A 13,096-nucleotide genomic window follows, 5' to 3' on the forward strand; every position below is an offset into this window, starting at 1 on the left:
TTAATACACATGAATAATACACAGAGAAGTAGTGTGCAAACAATCATTTGCCTTTCTTTCCCAGTACCACTTGCCTTTCACTTTTTGTTTATGCTTACTCTTCTGCAGTCTGTTTTCTACCTCCTTCCCTGCCCTCTGGCTTACTAGCTTGACTGACACTCCTACCTGAATTTTCATGTTTAAAGGTAGGGTAAGTGATGTTTTTTGGTTAAAACAAAAAGTATTTTGTTAAAAGGTTAAAGCACTATATTCTGATAGTAATCATTGCTATAGAGTGTTTGTTCAGTAACAGGAGTCTCCCCGTCTCTCCAGCTCTTTAATAAACAGAAAATACATTTTCCGGTAGGTGTCAGAATCTCAGCCAATCAGGAGAAGGTACCAATTTTTAAGCTTAATTTTTTATAGTGTTCCAGTTCCAATTTTGCCTGCTCATTTCTTAGTTTCATCACTTCCAATTTCACTTGTTTAATCTATATCCTGATTGAAAACTGAAACGAAAATACATTGTCTGTTTTATAAAGAGCTGGAGAGACGAGGAGACTCCTTTTAATGAACAAACACTCTATAGCAATGAGTACTATCAGAATATAGAGCTAATTAACACTTATTTTAACCAAAGAAAATCACTTACCCTACCTTTAAATGAGGAGGGCAGGCCACATGACAAGCGATGTCACATGCTGACCAAATGCTGATACATTTTGACTACTGATGCTAGGTAATTATGTCAGTATCTGGTCACATGGGCAGGTAGCCAGCTTGTCTTAAAGTCAACTACTTACTTCAACCAGATTTTTCTTTTTCTGACAACCTGAATCCACCAGCCACTGAAACCACCGGAGGGGAAGCTAATTTCACGGCCTCTGCTATTTACCACTCCACCTCCAGCCAACCAGCCACCATCCTCCTCTCTCTCCACTCCTCTCCTCCCCATTCCATCCTCAACCTTTTCTGACTGTGTCTCCTTGCTACTTCAATGAGTGCTACAGGCCTATTGACTGGCCCTTACCTCAGGCTGTCAGTCAAAGGAGAAAGCCTGATCTCTTTGAGTGCTTTTTTGTTTGTTAAATAAGATAATCGATTAATAATATATCCTTATTTTGGGCATGTCATTGTAGGCGAAAAGCAAAAAAAATATGGCTGGTGAAAATAGCCGATCTACAACGTGTCGCGACGTGACGTGTTGTGAGCTTGTAGATCCGCAATTTTCACTCGTTTTGCCCGACTCTGTTGTGTGATGAAGTATAAAATAACACTTAACTGGTTAATTGATTTTTTATCTTTAAAAAAAACTGTACTTCTTGATTATTCAAGTAATCGCAAAAGTAATCATTAGAATGATCGCTAAGAAAATCTATAGTTTTTCAGCCCTACACGTTTCTTTCTTGCCTTGTCGTCTCCGTTTAATTATTAATAAGAAAAGTAGAGTCTGCTGCACTTCACACACTGGATCATGCTCCCATAGTTAATTTATTGCATTACAAGCAAGGTAATGTTCCGAGCATTTCAACGCTTGAAATGCCACCATGTAAACCAATAAATTAACTGTGTGAGCATGATCCAGTGTGCGGATTCTACTTTCCTATTTGATCATGTTCTTCTGTCCAGCACCTGGGATTAATTTAACCTTTTGGATGTGCGTGCCTTGTAAACCTTTTCTGTGTTTAATTGTCTCCCCCTTCGTTCTCTCAGACATGCTGCCTAGAGTGACCAGGGTGGTGCTTGTGGGAGAAGCGGGCAGAAATGAGGCGCTGGTCAAAGCGATGCAGGTACGTTATTCCTCTATTGGACGAGAAGGTCTGCTGTGGCCCGCTGCCTTCTATTAACATGGCAGGCCTCTGTATGCTGGCCTTGTCAACACTGCTGCTCTGAGGGGTAAAAAAAAATCCCTTTAGATTTGAGAAATAGGACACTGAGCCATGCATGGCTCAGTATCCCATAGAGTCTACCCAGTCTATGGCCCAGTTAGACCATATAGCGTTTCTTTTGGTTTATATTGTCCTTACTTTAGCATGATCACAGTGTTTGGGGAAAATTATGTAGAAAAAATATCAAGTCATTATTGCGTCTCTCAATACTAGTAATATAACCACCACTACATTTAAAAAAAATTGTAAGTGATATATTTTGTTAAAATATGTGTTAAATAACTCTATATTACAATAGTAATCAGAGAGTGTTTGTTCAGTAACCGATGTCTCCCTGTCTCTCCATTTCTTTAATAGATGAAAATACATTTTCAGATTGGATTACAAATTTCATCCAATCAGGAGAGAGAACTCATACACGATACATTATAAATAAGTGGCATTGGAAGTGATGAAACTAATAAATGAGCAGACAAAATTGGAACTGTCTGGAACACAAGCTGATAAATGAGCTTTGTGGGTTTCTCTCTCCTGACTTAATGACATTTGTAACCACCTGAACATTTACTTTCTCTTTACTTAAGACCTGGAGAGACCCCTGTTAGTGAACAAACACAATATATACTTGAAAGACATAATTGTTTTTTAGGTTTTATTTTTGATGTTTTTAGGGAAGCTCGAAAAAGGTTATTTGGGACAGATCCTTAAATTGATCAGGGGACTGCATTGAGAGGAGTGTATTGCTCAAAATAGGCACTTGACTTGGATTTGTGTCCTTTGGAGGACAATTTATGACCTGAAATGAGGGGAAAATACGAGCGCTGTTAAACTAAGGGAAAAAAATGCACATTCTCTTCCTCCGCGACACGCACACACCTGCCTGCAGCGATAAACTGGGTTAAACTTCATACAGGTTCTGGGTGTGATATTTGGCACCCTGTGGAGCTTTGCCAGACTGTAGTAGACTTCAATTGTAGCTACTGTACTTCTTCAAAATGGCTGGTTTTCTGCTGGCTGTGGCTGGTCTGTGAACCTCCCCGCCATTCGCTACTCCATGACTTTCATATTATCATGGTATGAATGAGGGAGTTTCATGCTCCTGTGCTGTGGTTAGAGGGGTGCTTTTTTGTTAAAGGGAGTGCTTTCAAAAGTAAATTCCACCACCCAGACCCAACCAGCCTTTAGGAGATGTTAAGGATAGATCTAGCTTTAGAGGATTTCTGACTTCTGTGCATAACAGAGTTCTTTGTAGGGTAGCCTTGGCCAAGTTTCATATTTTTTAGAGCTCAGCTAAAGGTGCACGACGGCAGTGGACTGCCGTTAAAGCCCAAACCAAATCTATGAGTTGCCAAATAGTTTGTCTCCATCTCCCCCCCACCCTAACTCCACCTCTGCGCTGACTTAAGAAGAAAAGATTGTCGCAACAGCACTCTTATTTAAGGGGGCTTGTGTGAGCAAGTGCAGACGTTATCTCTGGGAGATGAAACAAAAATGGGGTCAGGGCTTGTGGTTCTACGTGCGTGGGGCATACTCACACACTCCTATATGCGATACAGTTATTATTTTTTAGCAGCTGCTGGTCTGTGTACATCCCGCCGTTCTCTAACCGATTACCTTTCATATTATTATTATCATCACAGTATGAGGCAATATTATCCGCTCTCCTGCGCTGGTTAGAGGAGTTTATTTTTTGTTAAAGGAAGTGATTTCAAAGTTAAATGCATCTTATCTAGTATAGATTTGTTTTATTTCTTTATCCAACCAGCCTTGGAGATGTGAGGGATAGATCTGTGGGCCAGCATAGCAGAGTTCTTTGAAGTGCCTTGACTAAGGTAGCAGCACATTCAAGTTTCATATTGTTGATATAGAGGTAGTTCGATCTATCAAGTTCACTTGTATGTCAAGCCGTTGATTGCGTTTTTTACTATTTCAGGAATGGCGGTTAAGCTTTTTTTCGTTTCAAAATCAATTAATTATCCAGTGTAGTTAATTTTATTTCCCCACATGTACTTGTAATGCATAAAAAAACAAAAACATTTCCAACACCACTACTCTGTAAGTGTGCTTAAAGTCCTTGAAATGTAAAATAGGATTAACGATAAACATGTCTGCCTAAAATGAAATGCATGTGTGCAGTGGAATCAGATGCCCCTCTTTTAGATACAGAGTCTTTGAGAGAGAAAGAGAGAGAAATAAATCGGTTGATATCGGCCTTCCTGTTATATATCGGAATCGGTATTGGCCTTGAAAAATCTTAATGGATGACCTGTAATTGTTGACAAAGCCCAAACCAACACTACTATGAGTTGCCTGTTGTCTGCTTGCTTTGGTGTCTGTCCCTACTCCCCCTACCACCCCCCCACTCGTCCTCCTCTGCACTGACTTTGGAAGAAAAGATTAGAATGTCATCAGACTCTACAGAACTTGAGTTCAGTGTTGTGAGAGGGGATGGGGGGAGGGGGGGGCAGGCAGACTTTTTCTCGATGAGATGAAATGGGAATAGGTTACACAGCCTTGTGGCATCATCATCATCACACACTCCTATGCGATATGCACTTTTTTTTCTTCTTCAGTGTCTGTGTTTTTTGAGTTGCAGCACCAGATGAAGGCGACCAGTGGTGGTAAAAGTACTCAATTTTTTTACTTAAGTAAAAGTATCAATACTGCAATGCAGAAATAATCTGTTACAAGTAAAAGTACCAGTATTCAAAATTGACTTGAGTAAAAGTACAAAAGTATTGGCATCAAAATATACTGATACAAAATATACTAAAAGTAAAACTACTCATTATTTACAATGTCCCATTTCACAAGTATACAAATGTTTAAAATCCTTTGAAAATAGCAGATCTACAAGTTCACAATGCGTTGCATCGAGACGCATTGTGAGCTTGTAGATCGGCTATTTTCAAATAGCCAAAGTATATTATAGGTCTGAATTGGTTAATGAGTGTTTTACAAAGTAACAAGTAACTAAAGTTTTCAAATTATTGTAGTGGAGTAAAAGTAAAATATTTGCCTCTGAGATGTAGTGGAGTACTGTAGAAGTAAAAGTATTGGAAATTGGAAAAATACCTCAAAAGTGTACTTAAGTACAGTACTTGAGTAAATGTACTTGAGTAAATGTACTTAGTTACTTTACACCACTGAAGGTGACTCAGGAGGTTCATTGTCAGACTGAAATGCTGCAAGGACGTCCGCATCCTCGGGCCTCCGGTGCTCCCGCGTGCACTTCTGGAGGAGGGAGGCTGCTTTAAAAAAAAATCTCTCATTGCCAATCTGCAGTGCTGCTGCATGCAAAGACATCCACAGACATGGATCTGTCAGCGGTTCCCTGGATTGACCAGCCATCGCTTTGGTCACTCCCTCTGGGACAAAAAGAGCACCAGTCTCTCTCCTCTGCCTTTCAGGCATTTGCGGTGGCGCCGATCTCTCCTCTCCTCCGTTTATCCCTCCTGAACCCCGTCTGTCTCTCCTCCACCCCAGCCCACAGATCCCTCCCTGTTACGTGTTCATTTGTCATGCTTTGTCACTGTGCTCTATCCCTCTGTCCTGATCTCTTTAATGCTGTCAATCTATCCCTTCCCCTACTCTTTATTCTCTCTCAGTCTTAACCGTTCCACCCCTCTGGCTTACACTGTTTCAGACACTCTCATCCCTCGCTCTTTCTGTGCCGCCCTCCTTCCCCCTGCTCTCCATCCCCTGTCAAATGCATGTCATCCCCTTCACTTTCTTCCTCTCTGTTGCTCTTTCCATGTCTCTCTTTGGTCCAGTATTTGATGTCTAGCTCCTGCTGCTTGGTTTTTACAGACCATCAGAGAGATGGAGGTGCCGGTGGTAAAGATAAGAGGCGAGCCGGACAGCGAGCATACATCGATGATAAAATCTATAGTCAATATGGTACAGTACCTGTATGTCTGTCTTTCTGTCTGTCCAAATTACTTGATTCCGGATGGGACCACCGCTGGGAAAATGTTGCATGAGCCTCACACACTCAATCACTCACCCGCTGTGCATGATCACGTCACGGATGGTGTGTTGATTAGTGGGTAAATTACTCAACTGTGTGAGTTTGGTAATGGTGTTGCACTCAAATGTCAATGCTTGTAGCATGCCGTCAGACCTCTAAGATAGATCCATGTGAAGAGATTTAAACGTAGTGCCTTTTTTTTATAAAGTGATTATGATACGTCCGCAAGAGAAAAGTCAGTTGAAGCTCGGTCCCGGACAAGTGGTCCTCACACAAGGACGGGTTCTGAAAATGTATCATTAACAAGGTCTGAAGGCATCTAACAAGCTTTCATTGTTCTTTTCCTTTTTAACATGCAGCCAAATGGATGCTAACAATATGAATATGATGTATGTGATTCTAACGTGTGTGTGTGTGTGTGTGTATCACACCATCGCTGCCTTTAGCACCTTTATCCAATGCATTTTACAATGTGCATCAAATTCACCCATTCTCACACTCTGTAATCTGGTGTAGCTAATCTTCCTGAGGTAATTTGTTTTATGAGCAAGTTTACATGTGGCAATTTAATTTCAACCTGCCAGCAGGGTCGGCTCTTTCTGATCGCTGCCTGGCAGTTTATTGGTGATTTAATTTCTGCCCTCTGTTATTGAAGTCATTGATTCAAGGTAAGCAACTCTTGTTTTTCTGAATCAGAACAGACTCTGATTCAGAGTGACACTTTATTTCATCTGAGAGGGCAGCACAACACTGATCGTTGCATTAGGCATTGACCAATTTCATCAGGGTGCGTATGTGTGTGAGTGAGTGAAAGGGAAAAAAAAGAGAATATGAATGTACACGTATTATGGGAGGGAGGGAGTGAATGAGTGTTTCTTCAAAGTAATTTTTTATTACATTTGTCTTCTCCACTTTTGTGGAAAGCCTTCTGTAACAAAACTAAAGGAATACTCAGACTTTGGCAATTAAGCTTTTTCAACTTACTGTTGAGTGAACAGATGGGTCTCAATGTATTCAGTATGTACAGACTCCATTATGCGGCCAATTATTGAATTATACATTACACATGGGGGAGAAAAAACTATGAACCTTCCTTTAACAAGCTGTCAGTAATGGACTCAAATATAACTTACAGAAAATGTGTACCGTATTTGCCAAAGCACAGGTGTATTCTTTTTGTGACTTGTCTGTGACACTAATACTCCACTGACACCAGTAAAAGCTCCTTGCAGCGTGTGGCTAAAATACGGATCGGTATGTGTTTTATTTGTCACTGATAGACGTGTGTGCATGCAGGAAACTTTGCACCCTTTTCATCTCCATTTATCACTAGTTCTGCATTTTGTTTCCAGGACATCAATGAATACATGCAGACAGACAGCATCCAGGAGTTTGGAGACGCCGTTCAGTACGAGACAGTCTTTGTCCTCACAGACTTTGACTCTCATGACTACAGCGACCTCTACAAACAGGACAAGCGCATCATTGGACCTCCTGTGCTGCTACACTACGCTGCCATGGAAGAGGTGGGTCCTGGATTGACTGCTCTGAGAAATCTAGTACTAGTAAATCATCTGCTCTTAGAGCAGCGGTTCCCAAACTTTTCTGGGCAGTGCACACGGAAAGGAAATATATGAACACATATTTTTTTATGTATGCAACATATATGTTTATCATATATGTGACCTATTCGAAATTGCCTGCCTGCATATATGTCTCTACATATGTACATATATATATATATCCACATATGTGGCATATATGTAGACATAAGCTATATATGAGACATATATTTCCTATATGCACATATATGAACATGAATATGGCATATATGCAGCATATATTCTGCATATACTTGCCATATATTGGCATTTATGTTCATACATTTCAAAAAACGCTGTTGTTGCACTAAATATGCACTATACACTCAAACACAAATACACAAATTGTAGTAATAGTAAAACTTACTATTAAATAAAACATTTCCATTCAATTTTAATGGAGTGTAGTAACATTACTAATAGTGTAGTGATAGCGAATACACAGTGATACTACTAGACTTCTACTACTTTATTTGTCTTTTTAGCCTTTCTAAAACTTAAAAAAAAAATGTTTTAGTAACCGCATTTTGAAAATCTTGTCAGTTTGAAATGGGTTAATGGGTAACTGGGGAGTTGTGTCATGATCCAAGGAATCCAGGAAAAAAAGTTTGTCTGTACAACTTACGGTTAAAGAGTTATAGGCCAAAACGTGAAGGCCTGTCACAATTATTACATCATCGTCTAATCACAATTATTGGATATAATCGCAATTATTGTTTCCATGTTGAAAAATGTTAACACATTTTCAAATATAACAAAAGCAAAAATAGCTGATCTACAAGCTTACAATGCGTTGTAAGCTTGTAGATCAGCTATTTCTGATAAAAGTATTAAATATGTCAATAATTTCATTGAATATTTCAGTTATTTGTCATATCTGCCCCGTGCAATTTTTTTATTACGAAGCCTAAAAGGCTTAATTTATTCATAATGTTCAATGCCAAACACACAATTAAATCGTTAATCGCAATTATTTGAGGGACAATTAATCGTCAACTTAAATTTGTAATCGTGGGAGCCCTAGAGGGGCCCTGACTGTTATAGCGTCGCCATGAGATACATTTGAAAAATTGGGGACAGAGGTTCTTCCTTGGCCTACTGGGACTGTGTGTGCAACTTGGTTTCACGCCGATCGGTCCAACAGTGCCGGATGGGGGCAAAAACATAGTCTGGCGGAGACAAAAATATATGTATATACAGATACAGATAGTATACCCCTATGTATATACCCCCACCCCCTTATTGGGTGAAATGTCGGTCAACCTACAGGGGTACGCTGTGTCCCTACAAGCTCTCGCCAGCACCTCACCAATACAGGTGTGCATTCCCTCTATGCTTTTTTTCCCAGTCTGTTAACACCCTTCCAAGGCTGCTAGCTAGCATCAAGACATGGCCTTGGCAAAAAGCCCACTCCAGCCATCTGGTAAAGAAGGCAGAGCTTGCTCCAAATACAAATATTTTATACAACCAGCTTGCCTTGTGAAACGTTGATTCTATTAAACTGCATCTAATGAATTCCGAGTGGAAGGACATCCCTCTGAATTCTGTTATCACCACTTTAAACAACTTGGTCGTAAACTGTATTGGGAGTGACATTTGCTAAATAGATTCTCTTTCAAATAGTATAGTACAGGTATGTAGGCTGTGATAATTTATGTAGGCACCCTTCATTGCAGTTCAGTGTGTTTCAATAGTCAGTCTATTCACATGGATACAATGTGCAGATGGGAGACTGGATTTCTAACAAATTAAACTCATATTTAGGAAATTAGTCGTGGATTACCACAATGGACGGATAATAATTTGCAATCAATTAAAGTGAAAAGGACTGGACCAACGGTCAGCATAACATTGGCAGAGGTGCCGGCAATCAGCGATCATCTCAGATTGCCAATACATGATGTCATCGGCAATTGGCAATACCCTAATAAATAATAACTCTGGTATTCGTGGTTGCCAGAGGTTTTGCAACCAAGGCTATGCCTTGGTTCAGCCTGGTATCAGCCTGCTGCCTGAGCTTATATGCCGTCCCTCGAGGCACGGCATAACAAGGGCAACAATCAATGCTGAGGAATAATTTGCTCATCACATTATCATAGGCCTCATTTATTAACACCGCATTTGATTAACACTTTCGGATTAACATAATGTCATCACGGAACTGTCCGGCAAACATCATGGTAGCTTCAGGCAGCTAGCCTTGCCATTGTTGATTCGCAGCTATTATTCTGTGAGCATTTGAAGGTTGCTGTTCGCTTTTGCCCGAATAAACACCAATCAGCCTCAGACAGACAGACACTGCCACAACGGGTATTGCATAACCGGTTAGGGTATGCATTCGCACCCCAACTTGCATCGATTCGTTCCCAACTTGTGTGGTCCCCGAGTAGTACATATAGTGTGTGTGTATATGCCGTATAATGGGAGGGGTGTGTGTCTTTGTCAGTAGGGAATAACAGGAGACAAAGTCAGGATGCAGAAATACATGACTGTCCAAAGTCATGATGACAGAGAATTCCCAACCTCTCCCTGTCTCTGTTGTGCTGTCTGTCTGACAGAGGGTTTAGATACGACACTGATGTCTTTAGTGAGCAATAGGCCCTGTCCATTGCTGCTATCAACAAGATGTAGAGCACTGTGCACATTTATCAATACCACACACACACACACACACACACACACACACACACACACACACACACACACACACACAGTGACTGCAGCATAAAGCATCATTACGAAGTATAGTTGTTGATAACGGCAGGGAGAAACAATATTAAAGCATTTTGCTGTTTGTCATCCATATCGGGCCATTTATCTGGTCTGTTTATTTGCTTTACGCCCTCTAGCCAGGCACAATAAAGTTAGTTTTAGTGTTGCCAGTGCCACTGTATGCTGTTTTTGTGCTGTTGGCTCACCCCAGGTTGAACAGTCTGTTGCCCCCCTCCTGTGATTTCATATTTGCCCTGATTATTGTTATTTGTCTCCCCAGCCACTACCATTCTCTTGCCGCCCCCTGTACACCGCCAGCATGCTCAACCTTTCTCTGTGCTTCACCGGGTTCAGAGACAAAGAGAAAGTGGTGAGTTAACCGTGGACACAAGTTCAGTCTCCAGCTGAGCCATCGTACACTGCTGTGTTAATGGCATATTTTTTTTTAATTAAATGTAACATTAGCATTAACAGAGATGCACCATGGCATGTTTAACCCATTTAATCCGGGAACAAATCTGTGTCATTTTAGATTTCTTTGGCTGTTCAAAAATAGCAGATATACAAGCTCATGCTATGAGCTTGTAGATCTGGTATTCTTTTTTAAATCGTGAAAATTTGTGTAAATCTTTGAATATATATATATATATATATATATAAAAAATTAAGCGAACATTTGCTCAAATATTTGCTTCTGGGGGAGGGTCCCAGGAACCAAATATTTTGAGATGGGGGTCCGCGGCCCAAATATATATCATTTTGGGGGTCCAAAAAAACTGTTAAGATTTAGAAGACATTTGTAGAATCCCTAGAAGCAAAGATTTGAGTTAGAAAAGTTCACTTTAAAAGTATATATTCAAAGATTTGCACAGATGTTCATGATTTTTCAAAAATAGCAGATCTACAAGCTCGTAGTGCGGCACTTGGTGCCGTGCTATGATCTGCAATTTTTGGGAAATCTTAAATTTGTGCAAATCTTTGGATATACATCTTTCAAGCTAACATTTGTAACTCAAATCTTTGCTTCTGTGGATTCTACAAATGTCTTCCAAATCCCAACAGTTCCTCTGAAAAAACTTATGTTGCTATGATGTCAGTGGCTCTCAAACTTTTCCATGTCAAGGACCACCCAAAATGATATGTATTTGGCCGCGGACCCCCATCTCAAAATATTTCATTCCAGGGGACCCCCCAAGAAGCAAAGATTTGAGTTAAACAAGCTTGCATATCTGCTATTTTTTTAATAGCCAAAGACATCTAAAATGACACTGACGCGTTCCCGGATTGAGTTGGTTAATGAAGTGGCTACTGGGTGCACATTTTCCTCTGGTGCTGAGCTTGTCTATTTTCCTGTGTTCCTTGTAGAGGAAACTGGTAAATGTTGTCCATCACATGGGCGGGACCATTCGGAAGGACTTCAGCTCCAAGGTCACTCATCTCATCGCCCACTCAACTCACGGAGAGAAATACAAGGTCAGATGCACACCTTTTCAGTGTTTCAGTTTGTTTTTTTATAATGACATGGGAATTTTGTACAATATTTCACTACATTATGAAACAGTGTGTTCAGTTCATATTACTTCATAGGTGTTTTGTGTTTCCCCCGCAGTCTTTAGTTGTGAGATAATTAGCTAAAGAATAGGGGAAATGTGTTGGAAAAACTGGTCTGTGTGTTGCAGTTAGCACTCTACTTGTACTTTAGATCATTGGTTCTCAACCTTTTCAAGCCGCGACACCCCCAAAATATAATCATGTGAACTTGGGACCCCCCCACCCTGATAAGCGCTTGGACGTGTAGGAGTCGATGCATTACATTTAGTCTGACTCGGTTTCACAGTTAAATATTGTGAAAATAGCTGATCTACAAGTTAGTGTTGCGAGACGCGAGGTGTTGTGAGCTTGTAGATGAGCCAGTTTCAAAAATATTGCCTCTTTCTTAGGTAATATTTGGCCAATGTTTGAACATTTTTGAAGAATGGCTTACTTTTGCCTCAATGACAATTTCATTTCAGAGGTATTAAAAAAGTCAAACACTACACACTTATCCTGTATGTTGGTTTGTTTACTGTTGAGTGAGAAAACAATGTTGCACTTCTGCTGGGGATCCCCCCAAAAATCATTTGGGGACCCCCCTGGGTCCCACAGGTTAAGAACCACTGTTTTAGATGAATACTCCACAGCCTTCTTCTTTGTTTGTGCAAACCGCTTCATATTAATACATTTGAGATCAGCTTGAATTGTGTTGTGCCACTGTCTCTGAAAGTGGTAATTCAGTTCCCCGGTTGGATACTGTTAACGATGGGTTCGACGGGCTGCTTCTCGTTCTGCCTCAGACACAGATAGAAAGATCGATAGATGATGAATTGATAAAAAGGTCGTTTTCATGCTCTCACTGATTCTCTCTCTCATTAAACACAATTCTCTTGTGCTAGCTATACCACACGGCGCGCAATGATTTCGGATTTGCGTTTAGTTTGCTCTTTGTTTACTTCCCTTTGCCGCCCACATCTCTGACATCATGAACAGACAGTGAAGCTTTCGCTCCTGCATAATGGGGAATGATTTTTTTTTTTGACAGGCAGTCCTAACTATTTTCCGTATGATTTGTAAATGAACCGGAAAACCGCAGCTGTTTGAACTGACAGGCTTCTTTTTCTTCTCTCCTGTTCCTCCTAAAGTGAAAAAAACTGTACCTGTCTGTGATTATGAGTCACACAGCAGCCACAAGTAATGGAAACGGATTGTTACCCTGCGAACAGTGATAGGAATGAGTTTAGTTTATAACTTGTGAAACTTGTCGTTTGTTTTTCCTCTGTTAAGATTGTCTTGCTAACCAGCGACTTGTCCTGTCATTGTTTTCACTGATCTGACCAATATTGTGTTCTCCTGTTTGCCTTTCTTGTTTACCATCTCTTCTCTTCCCTCTCCCTCTGTTCCTCTCTGTA

General features: G+C 40.4%; 1 protein-coding gene across 2 annotated transcripts in view; it reads left to right on the forward strand.

The window, feature by feature from the left end:
• The window catches only part of ect2 (epithelial cell transforming 2), a 59,813-nt gene that overhangs the window by 1,879 nt on the left and 44,838 nt on the right, over positions 1-13,096 (forward strand). For both annotated transcript variants that reach the window (XM_080431969.1, XM_080431970.1), the window contains exons 3-7: positions 1,693-1,769; positions 5,679-5,768; positions 7,191-7,364; positions 10,432-10,521; positions 11,517-11,624. In XM_080431969.1, coding sequence (XP_080288095.1) covers positions 1,693-1,769; positions 5,679-5,768; positions 7,191-7,364; positions 10,432-10,521; positions 11,517-11,624 — 539 coding nt within the window. The remainder of the gene's footprint in view (positions 1-1,692; positions 1,770-5,678; positions 5,769-7,190; positions 7,365-10,431; positions 10,522-11,516; positions 11,625-13,096) is intronic.

The sequence above is a fragment of the Gymnoscopelus braueri genome, assembly GCF_963280865.1.
Source record: "Gymnoscopelus braueri genome assembly, chromosome: 6".
In the NCBI taxonomy this organism is placed as follows: domain Eukaryota; kingdom Metazoa; phylum Chordata; class Actinopteri; order Myctophiformes; family Myctophidae; genus Gymnoscopelus; species Gymnoscopelus braueri.